Below are 19321 nucleotides of genomic sequence, written 5' to 3' on the forward strand. Positions count from 1 at the left end.
CGGCGCTAGCAATTAAATGAGCAGCAGCGACGACAACAACATTTCGGTCTTTGCTCGATAAAGCAACGCTGAATGTTGTTATCCGAGCGTGAATAAGTAACAGCCTGAGGGCAACGAACTGATCGTTGATCTCGATGTTTACAAAGCAGCTGTTGTGCTCCCCTGAGTGTGATGGCGAGATTTGTGGAGAGCAAAGCAAGGGAACGCTATCCTCATTTTTTTTTGCACGATAATAACTTTCAAATTTCATCAGAAATTTATCAGAAAGAGTTTTCATGAAGAGTGATGCCTTGTGTTCTGGAGATGCACTAACTTTCACGGAAATTTTTGCCATCCACAAGCGTAGATAACGTTCGGATAGCAAAGAGTACGAAAGGATAGAAATCGGAAGTGATGGGTTTCAAATTAAAGGAAAAATTTGAATGATATCCATATTCACATTCGAGCGAATCAGACGTCCCTTTTTCTTGCCGAAGATTGTTCTACAAAAATCCGGCGAGTTTTTTTCGTACATGTGAAAATCTCCGTCATCATTTATGCACTATTATCTAGCTAAATATTGTTTTGAAAAAAAACCATCGTTGATACCCATCATTTCTTACCCTAACGGCGGAGCACTGGGCGAATTAGCTCAAAGCTTACATTTTATCTGGGATCGATAGGTTTTAGCAATGGTATCCAAGTAAAATCGTTTTATACACTCTACATGGATATCTATTGTGCGGCCTTGTCGGTGTGTATGTTTTTTTTTTCGCGACACGAATTGGTGCGTTTTTTTTTTCTTTGTTTCGCGCCATCATCCTCGATTCACATGCTAGTTGTTTCACAATTTGAGCAGAGCAAGAGATCGATAATGTCCACACCTATTGTTGGCGGATTTTTAGGCGAAATCCATGCCATCGCAAAACGGAAATCTCACTCTAATGCGAGAGCTACGCATCTGGCGTGTACGTCGACTTTGATGCATTGATTTGTTTGGCCCCGATTCTCTTTGCCATCATATTCAGTGTATGATTTCATCGGGTTTTATTGATGTCGGAAAAATTGTGAAATTAAGTCAGCTGCTCTCGCAGTTTGCAGCTCAATGCACAATGCGATCGATATTTCGGCTTGCTTTCCAGTCTCCAGGAAGTAGGTGCACAGACTGTTTCGCGACTTTCCGTGACGGCTTTCAAATATGTGCGAACTGTCAAGGCGCAATTAATTACTTGACGCAATAATTTGCGCAAAGTGAAGTATTAGGCAGCTGATGGTGCGAGTTTTGTGCTGTGAATATCGGTACTGGTTTAATTTCCTCATTCTTCCCACTAGCATAGAAAAAAGGACGGTGTGGGAAACAAAAAAAGAGGAATTAAAAAGAAAAAAGAACCACAACCGTAATGTCGTAGATTTATTATCGGAAACAATGAAATGATGGTTAGCTTTTAATGAAAAATGATTTTTCATGGATAGACTGGATAGCCGCTGTGGCTGCTGCTGCTGGTGCTAGTATTTGAACAGCTGAGCCGCCGTTTGCAAAAGAGGCGTGGCGTTTTCCGCGAATTGCTCTTCCAGCAGTGAAAACATTTCAGCAGCACTTGCTACTGCGCCTACCTGAACACTAACGCTGCTTGCACTTAACGAAGGGGAACTGCTGTTCGCTGAGACGCTGCGGGAGTTCTCTGGACTACCATCTATCATTCCTTGATCCTTGGACCCTTGAAAAGCTCAATTCACCTCATCCCAACGTAGTTCGATTCTCTGTCTGTGCGGCATGAATTATCACGAACGATTCATGGTCTTTAAACAGCCGGAAAGTAATGCGGCCAGCTCTGGTCTCAACCGCTCAAGCGCTCAGCTTTCCCGGTCCAAGCTAATGCTTGCTGCATTTGGGCATTGTCCTTTCCGCGGTAATTGCTTTTCGTCACGCTTTCCCAAGGGCACACTTTATAGGTGGTGGTGGTGGTTTTTTTGCTTCGCTTGCAATATCTCTCTCTCTCTCTCTCTCGCTCGCTCGCTAATTTTGTCCTTTCATTCACCTCTGATGCCTATTTTCTTTAGCGAAAAGGTCATAAATCCACATTGTAAACATTTCTTCACTTCTTGTGTAAGCTGTATCCGTAGCTGTTGTGTTTATAATGATCTTATCACCATTTTCTCGTGCAACTGCTTATTTCCGGTATTATTTACTTGATTTATTCGATCCATCGAATGCATCGCATCGCTCCGTCCGATATATCGAAAGAGGAGATCGACTTTTGGGTGTGTGTGTGTGGTGTGTGTATAATGCGCGCAAGTTACGTAACGCATTGATGCGTGTATTGCGATACGTCGTGTATTCACGCCTTCACGTCTACGTGATGTAAGAAGAGACGAAGAGTAGCAGGCGATCAGAGAAAGAACTGGTTTCGCAGCCCCTTATCTTTTGTGTGTATGGCGAGAGATGGGCGGTAGTGGTGGTTGGTTGGTGGTGGTGGTGGTGGTGGTATCATTGCCGCACTCTCCGTGACTGATACGGCGAGAATTGCCATCTATTATTTATTGTTTAAGTCGAACTCAAACAATATTTTTTTAAATTGAAATTCAACGTTTCTGTTCGCTGTATGTTATTGAAGTGAGCATTCTAACCGTGCACATTCTATGCTGAACCGTTTTGAAGTGTGTATGTGTGTTGTTGAGTTTGTCGTCGTTCTTGTCGGTCATCATCATCGCTGCATAGGAGATGTCCTTGCGAATCTCGTGTAGCGTGAGATACGTAAAGATGCTGCGCGATGCGCTGCCGGCTATTCCAGTCCATATCGCTCAAGGACATTGTTCCTCTTCATTCGTCCGCCGTCCATCTATCTATCTGTCTATCGTTCTCTCCTTCGATATCTTTATGATGAGACATGATGGGGCAGCGAGCGGTCTGATAACTGGGTGTGTGTGTATGTGCGTTGATAGCGCTTATTTGTGTACGTACGTTATATGTGTGCCCCGTCCGGGGCTTTCTCAACATCACCACTACGTCTGGACGTCTGCGTCTCGCTTATTTTTCCGTGCGTGTGTGCGTGTGAGCCGTGTGCACCCACAGCGTTTCCATGCATTCAGCACTCACACGTACCTCAATTATTCATGAATTTGTCGCTTTGAGCAGTCAGGCAACGGCGCGCTAACTACTTGACTAGTTCGATGACGAAGAATTTCGTGTGATATTTATGCCACTTGACAGCACTTACTTAAAATGGATCAGAAACAAACTTAGTTAGTTGCACTAGCGACATCTGTGACTACCACGGTTATTATGTTGGTTAGGGATTTGTTATAGTAGGAGGTTTTTTCACTTTTTTTAATGTGAAACCCTCTCCGTTCATATGCTGGACGAATAACGAACTTATCCATGGTGTTATTCCCTAGGAGGTACTCAGTCTCCTTAATGTCCTCTGCTGATCTCTACGTCTTAACGTCATAACCTTCTTTTTTTTTACCATGCATCTACCAACGGAAATATCTCCATATATTACGAAATTGATATATTCCACACGTGTGTTGTTCGCTACCGAATCATTCGTTCAATGAGGGGATTTTTTGTGCAATTTTTCCTTTCGTATCCGAAAAATTCGCTTATTTTAATCGCACTAGCTCCCACTAGGTTAGCGGGTCATAAATAATACTTCTAAATCCCTTACTTAGTGACGTTTTATACGCCGCTAATCCGAGAGAATTAGGGTTAAATCGGCTTAGCAACTTGTTTGAATCAACCCTGCCGCGTAAGGCTTTCCTTGGATTATTGTGATTGGGGGGGGGGGGGGGGGCGTCGGTGAATTTCCAGCGTGAATTCCGCATGAGCAACCGTGTCCGATGAATTGCGGCGGTGGTTGAGCGATGTTTGTGTTGCTACCCTAACCGATTCGATTCGAATTTCCCATTACCCCGTGTTATCACCGCGTGTGCAGCGTTATCGTTGTGCGCTCGGTTGCGTCTTCGAACTCTCCAGTTCTTCAAGCGCGCTTCTTGTGTTCTTATCGTACGGCTGATCCGTATACACTCAACAACCAATGAGTGTCTCTGTGTGTGCGTATGGTGTGTGGTGTGCGGTGTGTGTGTGTGTGTGTATTTTGTAAGTTTTATGTGAGTTCCGCGATTGCGGACATGGCAAATGTTTGCTGACGCGTTTTTCGGGCCACCACCTCTCGTTCTTCTCCTCATCGCCTGTTTACCTTCATTCGCCTTTTGCGCGTTCTAGCGTAACACACTCACACATACGGACGCATACACGCGCACAGCAAACTGCTCGCTACGGTCTCTGCGAGTGTGTGTGTGCGCGCGTATGTGTGTGCTGTATGGATGGATGGATAAATACAGACGAGGGGATGAGTAATTGTTTCGGATTTTTGCGCATCGTGCCTGCGTCTCTCGCACGTCCACGTGTCGATCGCCGCCTACTCTCGTATCCTCGTCGCTCACTTGGACGGGGCTGTCGTAATCGGTCGCACTCTCGCTCTCGTTTCATCTCCTCCGCCGCCCGCTCGCCCGTCCGCCCGTCCGCCCGCCCCACCAGCCGGCGGCCTTTCTCACGCCCATTCCTTTAATTCTCTGGGTGCTATTCGAGGCGGTGTTTGGTCGAATTTTATGCTCGAAGCGAAGTTTATTGTGCACTTTCGGATAGTTTTCTTAAACTTCTACATTGTTCTTCTGAAAAGGGCTCATTTTATTTATTGCTGGCTACCGTATGCGTAGATTTAGTGATGCGGAACTCTAAAATGGCTTGATTTTTTCTGAAGCTACAAAATTGCGAATTATGCTCCATAACTTGCAATTTCCAAGCTTTGTGTTAGAGTTCTGTTGTGGAGCAATGTAAAGGTCACATCTAAAGCGATTTTTCTTCGTTTCAATCTTTCAAATCGCTTCACTGCTAGTTTTGTTTCGCTATCGTTAACCTCGTCACACTGGGACCTTCCAAGGTTCAATTTCCTTTATATAATTTTTATAATCGCTCCATTTCATTTAAAGTTGGAGGTTTGTTTTGTTCAAAAGGGATGGGTATGGGATGTTATGGTCAGACGTGTGCTTTTCCGCTCCTGAGCACTGCCTTTGAGAAGAAAAGAGTAACATAAGGAAGGGAAATTTGTCAAGTGAGGGTGAAGAATTATGCGAAATTTGTCCAATTTTGATTGTTTCCTTCTGGTCCTGATATTAATAGTGTATACTGCCTGTAAACCAACCACTTATGGTCATAGTATGGTATTGTACAGAGGTAATTAGTACGTAGGTCTGCTATGTGCATAAGTTGTACTCATAAATTAATTTTTTTATAGCTGCACACATAGTTCTGGTATTTCATAACAGTAGATATTTTGGAGATCTGCAAAACTTAGACAAAACGGTGTGACATGGCAGTTTACCGTAATCCGAACGAATAACTTTCTTTCTAACGTGGGCGGATTGAGTTCTGCTGCACAGTTTCGAGCAGCAAGGGATTTTTCGCTGGTATTCATTGTTCACGTTGGATAAATGTGATTAGTCCCGATTTAGTGCATCATTGTATTTTGATTTTTTGGTCGTTATTGTTGTGGCCCATTATTAATATTTGACCAACCCCTCGTCTTTGTCCTTTTCCCTACACATCGTTTTTTTTTCCTCGTTTTTTTCCCCTCCGCTGAATGGATGGGTTCATTCTTCTTTCCGCTTTATTAGCCTGTCAATCTAGCGGAAATTTATCGAAAGTTCATTACACTGCCGTACAACACAAGCGGCGGAACAGATTCTTCTCTGGATTCTTACACAGTGGTCACGCATCACACTGCACCTGTCTTAAGGGTCATATCCATTTTTTTCTTCGACCTCATTAATGGTGTCTAAGTTGGTAGTGACGATAATAACCACCTCAAAGTTATGCACAGTTGTTGTGTGTGTGTTCTTTGACGCATCGTCCGGAACAAAGACCTGACTTTTCGATTTTCCCTGACGCGCGTTGATACGATGGGCAGCAGAATGGTGACGTTATCTCATCATCGCTTCATTGAACATAACATAACATAACATAACATAGCATTGAGTGAATTCTACTCATTCTGGTAGATTCTAAAGAACTAATGTGCTCATGCTGACGAAAAAATACCATTTTTTTAGTAGCATCAAGTGTTATGCGTTTAGATTTAATCGCAGATGCTATTTGATGGATGAATTTGCACTTGCCATATGGTTCTGAGTGCTAAAACGGGAGTGAGAGTGATTTTTTCAGCTGTATTTGTTCACTGATACACGTGATAAACAAAGAATTGTGAGAAGCCGTTTGAACCGCACGGGCTGTATCGACTTTTTCTTATCTACTTATCGACACGACTTTTCTGCTAAAGTGTACTTGAAGTGGATTTGTAGGACTTTTTTTTGTGGTGCAGAAGTGGTTACAAAATGATTTTTGAAAGATTTTCTCAGTCCATTTTTCTATGCATGTCGTTTTTCCTCTGTAGGATAATATAGTTGAATTATTATGAGTGGAAATAGTACAGTTTCATGAATATACGGTACTACGGTACGATTTCCAGTGAATTAGAGGTTCCAGTTTTTTTTATTCACGATAGTGCTTAATTTCATATAATGTTACTCGCGCAAACAAGCTAATATTCGTCGCAATGAGGCGCATGATCGAGGCATCGACGATTTGGGAACAAAGTCTTTTTTCCCTCAAAATCATGCACATTTGTTGCGTGTTCTTTGACATATCGTTTGTTTGGAACAAAGGCCTGGTTTGATTTTTCTTGATAAGACTTTGACTTTCAATTGTTTCAAAATTGAGTTATTTAGAAGTTTTTATGGGAATCATTTCTCACAATTTTTTTTTTTTTTTTTTTTTTTTTTGCTGAAGCAGTCGCTCCTCGAATGGGAAGGTCATCACGTAGGAGAGAAGGAAAGAGATAAGGAAAAAAAGAAAAAGGGAAATAGGGTTGAACGGGAAATGCTAAGCTTCTTAAGAAATTATATTCTCAGTATTTTCTAATTGGACATGGTTTCCTGTAGCGCTACGTCAACTCCGTCGACAATTCTAAAATTTATCTTAACTACTGTAATATTATATAAATAGTCCCCCGTGTTCCCTTAAAATTAGAATGGAATTTTTGCTGGGATATAATTTTCAAAATAACCGTTTTGACCGATAGACGAAAAATTCGGGTTTGAAAGAATTGTTGCTTCATCTCTTAATTTAAAGTAAGTTAATTAATTAAAAATATTTAATAAGAATAAATATGACATTTCAATAATTGATTGAGGAATAATTCCCGAGCATTTTTCTTCTATATAAAAGTCGTATATATATTATACGATGATTGCTTTAATTGCACTCTTTTTTTTGTGGAGCTGTTTTAACAGTGATTAGCTTGTTTATAACCGTTAAAATGTCTCTTCTTTTGGTTTTTCTTTCTTCCCTTGGATGTTTCGCTCATTAAACAACGAGACAAGGTTTTTTTTGTCTCGCCAAATGTTCTTTTCTTTTTCCTATGCACTTTCTGACAATGTCCCCCCTTCATATATACATATATTGCCGTTTTATTGCATAGCAAATCGGCTGCAATGAAGTAAAAACGTGTACTTCACTCGCTGCTATTTGAAGTGGCCTTCACATTTTTGTTTGTGTTATGTTTTACGTGTGTTTATGAACTAAGCGCGTCCTTCGTTTCGAGTGGTTTTTGAAAAATTCCCAAAGGATTGATGGTTGCCGCGCACACGTCGATCTCTCTTCTCTCCTCCTCCTCCTTCTTCGCTGGCTGTCACATTCCCTGTACTTGACGTGCGTTTCTTTGTTCGCGCTATTGAGCCTCTGGAAATGTGTTTTTTCCTCCCGTCGACGTCGTCGTTGTTGTTTTGCTGACGGCGCGGCACTGGTAGGTTTAATTACTTAAGTACCGATGTGAAAAGGGCATTTACTGCTGTTGCAGGATTGTTCGCTAAATGTTTAGGATCCACATCAAATAGAAATTTTTGCAAGGAAAGAAAAGAAAACCTTTAACCAACCATCTTGCATCATCATCCTCGTGAGACCGTATTCTTTAATAAACTTTCGGAAACAGATCTTGAATTACTTTTTTTTTCTTTTTCCTATCGACCTCATTTTTCTACTCTCGTAAATTGTGAGTCAAATGTGGGAATGTTATTACTCAGTCTCAGTCAACATACCGGCGATATCTCCATCAGTTTCGACGATGTTTACCCTCAGAATTGTTCTGTTGATAAAACATTGCGGCGATAAAGGGGGATTTTGAGTCCTATTTCTGTGTGGAATCGATTGTTGGCGGTGATCCAAAGTGCACTAGGAATTTCCTAATTGTTTATTCATATATTCGTGCAGATTCCATTGCACCGCTTAGACGGTTCCTATCATCATTAAATCCAGCACGCATCTACCTACCACTACATCTAGAGTTTTTTTTTTCAAATTTTCTTTTTTGTGCTTGAAAACTTTGAATTCTTCCGGTGCTTCCGGCGTTTAATGATTGAGTACACGCCTCTTATGAAACATGAAATATCTTTGCAATAAGAGCTTACTTAAGGTATTCGCTAGTATGCTTAGAAATACGTTTTAAGAATAGGATTCTATCGATTATCAGAGAAGGCTGGGAGGAGGGTCTTTCAGATTTTTTCCCTCGTCCGCAAAATCTTGAAAAATGTTTCTGAGAATGGCTGGTTTCCATGCCTACTGCACGTAGTGTAACGTTGAGATACATCACTTCGTAGTATGACCTTTGATGCCTGCCTGTCCACATGAGCAGTTGTTATGGTGGAGATGATTCTATTTTCTAAAATGGATATTTTTAAACTTCAATTTGTCATAATTCAGAAGGGTGTGAAGTCGCTAGTGATCGAGAAAGATCGGGCTCGTATTTGATTTTTTTGAACGTTCGAAAAACCTAAGAACCTGCATTGATAGCTGATTTCTTCTTGTTTGTGTACTTCGTTTGCTTGATTGAAGGTCTATCTTGGACGTAACACCTAATCTCATCGAATCGGCTTTCCATCAGGCGGCTATCCGTCCATCCTCATTATTTTCACATTTCGTCTCCACTCTCTCCTCTCTCTCCCCCTCTGTCTCTCCCTGCATTTCAGCTCTATCTAATACTCGAAAGCTGTCGTTTTCGTCGTCATCTCTGCTGCAGCCTGCACGTTTTTTTTTGTCGCGCCCCGTCGCTCATTGTGAATATGATCCTATCGTTGTGTCGTTTTCAGAAACTAGCCAAGGCCTCGCGCGGCCGCAAAATGAAAAGTCCTGGCGCATTGGCGGACAGTGGTGTCGCGCCACTTAAACGTGCCGCCAGCCAGACCCCATCGCCAGCACCGTTGAAGACTTCGAGAATTGAGCCGGATCCTGCAGTGTTTCGGTACGTTTTCATAATCTGTTGTGTTTTTTTTTTCATTTCATGATCCATTCTACTATTTCTCTCAAGTCTTTCTCTCGCCAAATTCGTAATTTATCCATTTTCTTATGATCGATTTTGCCTGAGAGATGATAATTGAGCGGTGACCCTGACGCGCGAACCTTCACTTCCGTGCACGTCCACGATTCGCTCGCCGCCCCGCAACACTATCCCCCTAATTGCACAACGACGGGGGCGCGAAAAGAGGCCGCGCACCCGTCGTATGGCCTTGTTTTTTATGTGGCTCAGAGCACGCATGAAACCCGCTTTCTCTCGTGGTCATGCTAAGCGCGCTGCCCGTCATTTTTCAGTCAGGGACGTCCGAACATGGGGGGAGGAGGGATGGATGGATGGGGCAGATACGAGCGACCTCCTATACGAATCCCTAGCGAAAGTGTTAAGGTCGAGAGGATTTGCGTTTATAAGGGGTTTCAACGACGTAGGCACGCATGCATATCCGATGGGGAAAGGAGAATAATGAAGGTTTTCTAATGGTGGATTCATCTCGAAAACCTATATACATATATGCGACGATGAGGGTTTTCGAAGCCGTAAACCAGAAATCACACTTTTCGGTATAATTAGCTTTCTCAGTGCTTTTTTCCACGTATAAGATTATATCCGTGGATTAATCTTCCACTCTTAGAAGTGTGGTGCTATGACGAGTTTTTGTCTTTTTTCTTTCCTGATAGAAACGAAATTTCTAGTTTTAGTTGAAAATAGTTAGAAACAGCATTTTTTTTTTTGCATACACAGAAGAATAATTTGGGCTTCTTTCATAGTATATTCTAATTTCTAATAATTTCTTGGAGCGCTTATATTCTTAGCTCTTTTTTTTACGGATACATACGGTACAGTTGATACGTAAATACGAAAAATCACCGTATTACTTGAGAAATTAATCGCGTTTCCATCAATTCGTTTAATTTAATTTTCATTTCATTTAATTAGTCGTAATTTAAAGGATTATATCACAGAACCGCTGAGATAAAGTGCCCTTTCTTTGCTGATGATCGACAACGAACGATCATCAGCCGCTGGAGCGGTTGGCATGTGGCCAAGTGTTTGTTTTCGATGGTCTCTCATCGGCGCGGACGCGATTTTACACAAAGCGCGCGCGCAGTGGCGAGGAAGGTGCGTGTGTATTTTGAGTGATAACCGACCTCGCTCGATTGCGTCATGTGCTCGAAATGAAGTGTTAGCTGATCTTCGCCCTCCCTCTCTTAACATTTGTGGGTTTGTTGACTTATGCGGAAGAACACACGAACGGACCGATCGACCGGCCGGCCGACCAGCCTTGCTCGCCTGCGCGTTACGCGGACGTACGGCACAGCAAACACACGAACAAGTGGACGCATACAGTTAAAATGGGTCTCGATCCGCTTAGGAGTCACGTGTTATTTCAAACTTTCAACTATTCCATACTTTATAGTAGGAACTGTACAATTAGATCTGAATGTTGAATAGAACTAGCTGTATGGAAGGTGATTTATGGGGAAAATAATGTTGAGTCGTAGCAAATTTCTGACATTTTTTCCTCCGAAATTTCTTTGGATTTTTTAAATGTACATATCAAGTTCTACGGTGGATTTCTATGAAGTATTCAATAATCCGAAAAATATGTGTAGAGATTCCTTTGCACATTTTCGTAACTCAGCTTTTTTGTAGATAATCTTTTCACTTTTGGAGAATCGTTCTAAATCGTACCAGATAATTTCAATTTGGATTTTCTTGAATGACGAAGTAATTCTGAATATGAAGCCGTTTTTCCAATAATTCTATCGATTTTCTTCCTCAAAGAATTCCTAATGCACTGTTGAATGCTAAAATGAATACTGAAGAAATTTTCTTTTTAGAAATTTTGGAAAATTCCATAGTTCTGAATATCTGAGTATCGGACTTATTTGACTTAAATATTGGGGAATTGTAGGAGAACTGCTCGGCCATGAAAAGTCGAAACAAGTTTCTGAAACAAAATTGTTGGGAAAAAATTGAAATTGTAACCTGTTTGAATCCTTTGGTGTGAAATTGTCTATCAATAACAGAGACATATGAAATGCTACCGCTTTCCTTTTTCATTCTCCTCTTTTTCCTCTGCTCGTTTGTATTCGTTTTCCGGCAATACATCTATCAGAGATGGATTTCTTCTAGAAATGGTATCATTGGCATTGCAAAATCCGACTCATCCGCTACGTGTACTCCGGGGCTATCGATGGGTGTTGTCACTCCACCAGGAGGCGCTCATCAAACGCCAAGAACACCGTTATCGGCAGATTCGAAGCCGCACACGACATCGGCTGAATGTGAGCTTTTTACGTTCTTTGATTGCTTTCCGCTGCTTAGAAGAATGTTAGAGACGCAGATAGTCGAAAATGTCTTTTTTTTCTGGACAGCGGAACTGGCTTTGTCTTGGGTTTTTTCTTTTCTCAACTCTTTCTTGGTTAAAGAACAAATGGGGAATTCTCTTCTCACGTGATTATTGCAAATTCGACTTGATGGTTTTATGGAGTTTTTACTTCATTTTGCTGCTAAATAAGAAGGGAAAAGATTGCTAAGCTCGTCTATTACAATCTAGCACGAAGAGTTTTCCAATAGTTGTGAATGTAAGGCGAATGAATATTCCGCACGAGAATTATATTTGCATGAATGATGAGGAAATGCACAGCGATGTCCTATTATGTTGATGCGAGCCACGTTGTTTTATTCAACGTTATTCTCTTATTTTACGACGGGGGATTCGACTATATTTGGAGTTGATTCTTCCCGTCGATTCTTTATGGAGTTCTTATCTAAAGCGCTGTTATGATATATAATGAAATCTTTTCTAAAATTTGACACAAACTGTTATTTATTTTTGAGTGATCGGACAACTGAAAGATAAGTGGATGAAAAGTGAAGAAGAAACAATGTTTTCTCTTTAAAATACGTTTGTGGTTGGATTAGTGGCTGATGAATGATGGTGGTGGCTTAACGGAGCAACCAATCCTACATTGATGTATTGGTCTGCAAGAAGAGCTTGGGAGGGCTGGCATTTCAGGGTTTTTTTCCTGACGATTCAAGATTAATAGATTCTGCAGATGCGGGATAAATCGTATTTCGGCTCTATTGATGTTGTGGAGAACTTCTGAGAATAGTTACGCGGTAAAGTCTGTAGGAATATGTAGTGGAGGACGAAAGAGCAAGGGTATTATCGAGAGGTTTAACTAGAGCTAGAGTTACTAATTTGTTTTCCTTTTTGTCTATTTAATTACTGTATAATATTTTCTTTTTGATGAACCCAGTCATACTCAACTCAAATCGTATTCAGTGTAATTGCATTTATGGTGCTTTGAGTTCTGAAGATTCTACAATTTATTCCCTACGAGAATGCGGTTAACTTTTGCGATTCGTTTTCTCGTAGTCATCGACTTTATTAGACAAAATCTTTTTTAAAAAATAACGAACAATATAAAAATCCTTACGAAGAAAGATATGTAACCATTTTTTTTGCGAGTTTTGTTTTGTTTGTAGAAGAGCCCAGACCGCAGTAAATCAGAATATCTCTTCTTTCATACTCTTATATTCTTTGGATTATCCTGCTGTAAAAGATGGTCTTAGTATCACATCCTCAGGATTTTCCTTTCAATGATAGTGGAGACGGGGATTGTCTGCAGCGAGTCGCATCAAAACACTAAAATTGTTCTCTGTGAGCTGATGTGGACGGGGAGATAGATTTCACATACGGTTTCAGAGTATTCCTAGGGGAAATCATTATTTTCTGGGGTAACACACAGGAAAAGTTTGTTGCATTACGGAAATTGTCTTCTTTTTCGATGTTTTTTTTTTATATTTTGATTCGTGTAGTTGCTGTCATTTTATATGAATACGTTTAGATAATCCCTTTCAAAAAAAAAAATAAAAAAAAATAAAACGAAGAGCACCTTCCTCTTGACATTTCATGTTATTCGTATTTTTTCTCGATTCTTCATAGGATTTTCTTTCTTCCGTGTGTTCCTTACACATATTATGATGTGGATTTGCGTTGTGAGTTGCGCTCACTTTTCGTTGTTTGCGGGGACACAAACATGAATAGGACGGTGGCGGTGGTGGTCGGGGTGGATGGGGTTTTGGGAAGGAGTGGTGGTGGTGGTCAAGCGACGCGATGATGATGATGATGATGAACAGACGTGAGTAATGGGCGCGGCATGTTGTTAGAATGTGTCAGTGCAAATGGATGGAAAGAAGAAAATAAAAAGGGAAACCTCGATTTCTCTCATAAGGGGACTTAATAATTTTTAAGAGAAATATCGTACGGTAAAGATAGTACGGTAAAGATCTTAAACGGGCATCAAATCTTGTAAATAGGCCTTTATTTATAAAAAGAGGTTAAAGAATTTTTTGCAGAACGCCTTCTAAGCTATTTACCTACGTAAATAAGATAAGTAGGAATATTCTATGATAAACTGCTAAATATATCTGGTAAACTGCTATCACTTAGTCCGTAATCTCGTACTAACGTAGGTGTTTTGTACGTGAGTACGCATACGCTCAACTAGGATTCTCTGGAATCTCTTGACCCTGAAAGATAATTACGATTAGAGTGGATTTGTGTTACGTAACCTTGAGATATTTTTGGAACAAGATCCTCGAGATGCTTCGGTGAATTTTTACAGTTCAATTGCTGCTTTTTTTTGTGGTTATACGAAATCCTTGAAGTAGAAAATAATTAGAAATGTTGTGGTTCCTTAAATACAAGGTCTTATCTATAGAAATGCATGTGATAGCATTCTTCTATCTCAGGAAAAAAAGATCAATTTAGAGAAATCGTGTGAAATTTAGATTTTTTTGTATCTGAAAATTAATAGGAAATTAATCCTGCAGCTTCATAGTCATAAATTTCAATATCATTAGCTGTATATCCGGAGAAAATGTGGATAAAATCCGTAACACTTCGATAATAGAATCGCATAATGAACAGCAGATCATATTTGCAGTTCAGTTTCGCTTTCATCGCCTTTAGCGCCCACTAAGCGGATAGCCTAGCTAAATCGGCTAAGATTTCAAGTTCTTATCCGCTTATTTTATCACGGTAATGCGTCAGTTGCTCTAAGCTCAGCTTTTGTCCTCTATTATAATTATTATATTATTAAATTTAAACGATATCGGCTTGTTGTTGCTGATTACACATGAATAAACAGCTATTAATTCCCTATGCATAAGCGGAGAAAAATTCCCGAGAGGAGGACCTCCGTGGACCGAAGATCACCTCAATGCAATTAAGATTGCATGAATGCGTGAGCACTTAGCGATGAGTGACAAGGAATTGCGAAAGAGGGAGATAGATGCTTTCATATTCATATCTAGAGGTGAAGAGGGATATGAATGTCAAATGCAGAACGTCTCTCTCTTTCTCTTTCTCTCTCGTTCTCTCTTCTATCTGCATTTCTACATTCAGAAATGAATGAAAAAAATCACTCAGCACGGTGTGAATTTTGTTAATTTTCTTCAGTAATCCGTAGAAAGAGATATTTTCTCGGATTTCTTCCTGACCATTCCACTTCATTAGCACACAGTTGTTCATGCCACATTTGCATGTCTACAGCTGTTTACTGTTTACTGAACGATGCATTTCTAAGTGAGTCATTTTCTGAAACTCGTACTCTCTCCTAGCCTAGATGTTGACTGTGTGATGACCGCGCTTCCTGATGTCACTCAACGAGGATCGAGTGGCATCCGCCGCTGCTGCTGCTACTGCTGTCGACTAACGCTGTAATAGGGGTGTATTCACTGCGTTCGAATGATCATCAGGCGTGTTTATGTGTAATGCGGCTTTTGATGTGAGATTAACGCGGGATATTATTGGCAAAGAGAGAGAGGGAGGGAGCGAGAATAATTAGATGAAAAGACTATCCGAACGGCTCATGTACCAGGGATTAAGCGTACTTTGGATATCCACTAATTTGCAACTGTCCGAGGTGCCATGGAAACCTTCCGACTAATCAAAGCCTTAATCCCCAGACGGGTGTTTGATGAGGATCAACATGGGAGGGGATTAGTGAAGCAGCCATGTGGTTATTAGTGAATGATACTAGGAGGGAAGGGAATATTTTGAAAAAAAAGATAAATGTGGATACCAGATGAAATTACTGATTGATGGCCATCCGAGATGAGAAAATGAATGAGCGCGAGGAGAAAATAGCGGGAAAAAATTGATCTCTTCCTCACCATTTGTATTGATGTGCAAAATAAAAAAGATTGAGTGTAAAACAGATGTTATACTGTTTTGCAGAAAACATCTTCCACTTTTATTTGTGGCGAATTTTGTGCCATATGATTAGTAGCGAAATTTGTACTATAAATATGCTAGGGTTTAAAGATAAGGCAACAACGTGAAAAATTTAAATAAGTTTTAGCTAACAGCTTGATACTCCATGAAACAACAATAACTTTTGTAATTCCATACATGACCGTCAAACCCAGTCATTTTCAGCAACCCATCCGTCCGATCCGGGTCATCGAGCGTCGTCCGTAACCCCCTCGGGCAGTGCTGGAAACAATCCGGCGTCATCGCTTTTCGTGAACACCTCGTCCACATCGCTTCTTACTCAAGCCGGTCTACTGTCACATCAGCTGGCAGCCGGCCAACAACTTGGTGTCGATACACTTCGGCTATTGCACAATCCACAATTGGCGGCCAGTTTATCTGCGGCTGCAGCTGCCGGTAATCCATTTCTGTCGACAAACACGGGCGCAACCATTCCCTTACTGCACATGTTGCAACAACAACAACAACATCAACAACAGCAACAACAACAGGTTGGTTGGTTTATATTTGCTAGGAGTTCTAGTTTTGTTTTGTTCCGACTTTTTTTTTCTTCTTCTGATCAGCAATGGTATCCCGGATGTATTCTTTGAAGTGCTCTTGCTGCACTCGTTTGATCGGGGATTCCACGGCCAGTCGTTTGTGTTTACTTGACGACAGCAACGTGTGCTGATATAATATTTGCATATGTGTGTTTGTACAGAAGCTGTCGTTGACTATTTGAAGATTTATTGCTAAAGCGTTCTTTAATAGACGAAAAATTGCTTATTTTGAGGGGATGCGAAGAAAATTGCTGCCAGCATACGGTGTTTATGCTCTACTTTTCTCACTTGTTCCTTTTTTTCGCTACGAGGAGGAACTGTTGAAATGTTAATAATTATTTTCACCACATTTCACAACTGCTAACAACTTCTATTCATTCCTACAAATCCCACAATTTTTGCTTATTTAGAGTTTCTTTATTAGTTCAACAGGGAATCATTTATGACCATAAGTCTAATGGAACTCCTGAAATATCCACCAGGCCTGAAATGCTAAATATATTCGAATTGGTAAATTCATCTTTGGTTTTTTCATGTAACAGATAGAATTCGGAGCAGTGTTTGGAATAAGTTTCAAATTATTATAAATAACCATGTCTTGGATCTGTGGCTGCATTGATTTGCGGACCTAACGCTTCCTGCTTTTGCACGTCCAAAAAATGACGAATGTTCTAAGGTCAACCGGTTTTCCCCCATTTCGTGTTATGCACGTCATTTCTCCAATTTCTCTAGCCACACTGTTTACTGTAGCCATAGGTTTTTTTCATGAGAGAAAAAAAAACAGTTGTGTTGAAATCCTTCTTATTCCGATAGCCATAAGGTCGTTAACGCCTTATGTATCCATTCCGAGAGTTTTTTTTTTCTCTCTTTCGCGTTGAGAATAAGAGAAAGTAAGAAATCCAGACACCGAACGGATGTGCGTAGCCAGTGGTACTTTGGCCAACCGACGACGGAACGAATGGCCAGTTTTCTAGTGCGAGCGTTTTTTTTTTCTCTAGCGGGCTGGAATTGTTTCCGTCGTTCGTTCCACGTTTCTAACGGATCGAGTTCGTAGTGTTCTTCTAGTGCGTCGAGCCGAGGGCGTTGGTATGCACTTTTCTGTTGAAAAGTAAGACTGTGTCACATTTCAACATTATATAGATGTTTGGAGAATGGCTTGAAAAATAGGGAAACGGAAATATGAGGGACGTGTTACGTACGGCTCACTTGCCGCAAATGTTCTATGCAACTTCTTCGAACAGCGTTACATGTCTCATCGAATCCGAGTCGCCTAACTGACGATGCTAATCATGTCGCTTGATGTGATTAATCTCCTTCTCGGATGTTTGCTAAGGCGATTCCCGGCCGCAGTGAGTGGGCAACGATTTCTTCGCTCTTGGCAAACAAGCTATAGGCTTCCTATCGTGTAGCAGGGTTTGCGATGAAGAAATCACGTAATCTGTTGATGTGGTGGTGGTGTACGTTCATTCCAAGCCGCCCGTTATCGCATCGCCTTCAATGAATAAATTCCAATGAACGCACGCGATGAGAGTGCTCATTACAGCCCGCATTTTTCTGATGATGTTGCTGCCACACGAGACACACGGATGGCTGAAGAATTTCCCATGAGGGATGGGGAAAGAGAAGGTCGGCGAAGAGGGGAATTTGCACATACGAAGAATTTGCAGAATAGAATGAGCAAAAAGATCGACGTGAGCGCGATGGCGCAGTTATGAAGCTGACGTCATTTAGAGGAGAACGTAATGTTTTCGAGGGTAACATTAAACGAATTGTGCTTGGGTCTTAATGAAGACAAGACGCAGATGTGGTAATGAAACGTAGTTCTTCATTTCTGCCAAGTCATATTCTTTCCTTAATTCCTCAAAATGTCCTCTTTCTGCAGACTGCAATGCAGGACGGAACTAATGATACTCCAGGAGCCAAGAGGAAATTTGAGAACTTCAAAAAGCTTGGGTACCACTTTTTTTTCTTCTTAAAATTTTGTCATGAAGGCAGCTTCGACTATTGATCAGAACGGCTAGGCGCTGCTATAAAAAGCTTGCCTTGTGCTCTTTGACTATGGTAATTGCATTCTTTTTGCCCGACTGCAGACGCACACCGATTTGTGCTTCTCGCGTGAATAGATTCGAAAATGAGGAAATTGCATTTTCTACGATTCATCACGGTACAAATGTTGTCCTGAATGGGAACTGATTTTTGGCGAAGGGATTTGTCGAGTGAGCCTAAGAAAAACCAACTATTTATCCATGAGCAACTCTGTGTGATTGCAAATCGCCTTTGCAGCAGCAGTACCGAGTGATCAAGGGCCGTTTAGCGGGGAAGAGGAAGGAAGGAATGTGTTTGTGCATTTTGCATGACGAATAGGTTGTTTATGCGAAGCTGTGTTCATTTTCCATGCAAATGTAATCGGCCGTAGACGCACGAATGAGCTTCTGCTGCAGCAGCTTTGCTGCAGCGGGGCATTCGTTGCCTAGCCTGTTATCTCATTCCAACTGAATTGTTCTCAGAGACTAGAAATGCGTGCTGTTGCAAAATGGCTTGGTGAAAAACTGCGACTACAGGTGAAGAGGGTTCCATGGAGCCTCTGCAACTGCAGTTGCAAAAGTAATTAGGAGTTTCTCCATTTAGTTAGTACCTCAGCGGTGATTCCCCTTTTCTCTCCATGCCTTTTTTTCAGTACGGTGATACGAGATCACATTTGAGTTGCTACTTAGCCAGTAACACACTCACTTGTGATCTTTGTCACTACCTGATGATGACGTCGATTCGCAGCGGCGCGGAGACGGCTGCCAGCTGATGTAGGCGATAAGCCGGTTTGATTGCCGCCGCATGTTTTTAACGTGGTCATCTGACATGCGGTGAGAGAAAGAACACATTAGAACGAGAGGATCGCTCGGATAGACGAACTTTCGTGCTTTGCAGGGACAGATAGACGAAGTTTCTCTCCGCAGGGACTACATCATAAAGATTCCTTCTGTCCATGTCCCATGTCCTCCACAACTCGTTCATTCATCCGAGATCTCAAGAGATTTCGATGATCCGAGCACTCGGATGCTGAACTTTTGAAACTTTCTGGAAGTCTTCACGTTACGAATAACAGCATCACATTA

The 19321-nt window shown here is 41.2% G+C and overlaps 1 protein-coding gene across 2 annotated transcripts in view; it reads left to right on the plus strand.

Annotated features, from left to right (window-relative positions):
- RB195_011808 (uncharacterized protein) overlaps positions 1-19321 on the plus strand; it is a gene marked incomplete at both ends in the record, with an annotated part of 67874 nt that overhangs the window by 43498 nt on the left and 5055 nt on the right. For both annotated transcript variants that reach the window (XM_064193382.1, XM_064193381.1), the window contains 3 exons: positions 9181-9332; positions 11520-11671; positions 15838-16163. In XM_064193382.1, coding sequence (XP_064050963.1) covers positions 9181-9332; positions 11520-11671; positions 15838-16163 — 630 coding nt within the window. The remainder of the gene's footprint in view (positions 1-9180; positions 9333-11519; positions 11672-15837; positions 16164-19321) is intronic.

The sequence above is a fragment of the Necator americanus genome, chromosome III, assembly GCF_031761385.1.
Source record: "Necator americanus strain Aroian chromosome III, whole genome shotgun sequence".
Classification (NCBI taxonomy): domain Eukaryota; kingdom Metazoa; phylum Nematoda; class Chromadorea; order Rhabditida; family Ancylostomatidae; genus Necator; species Necator americanus.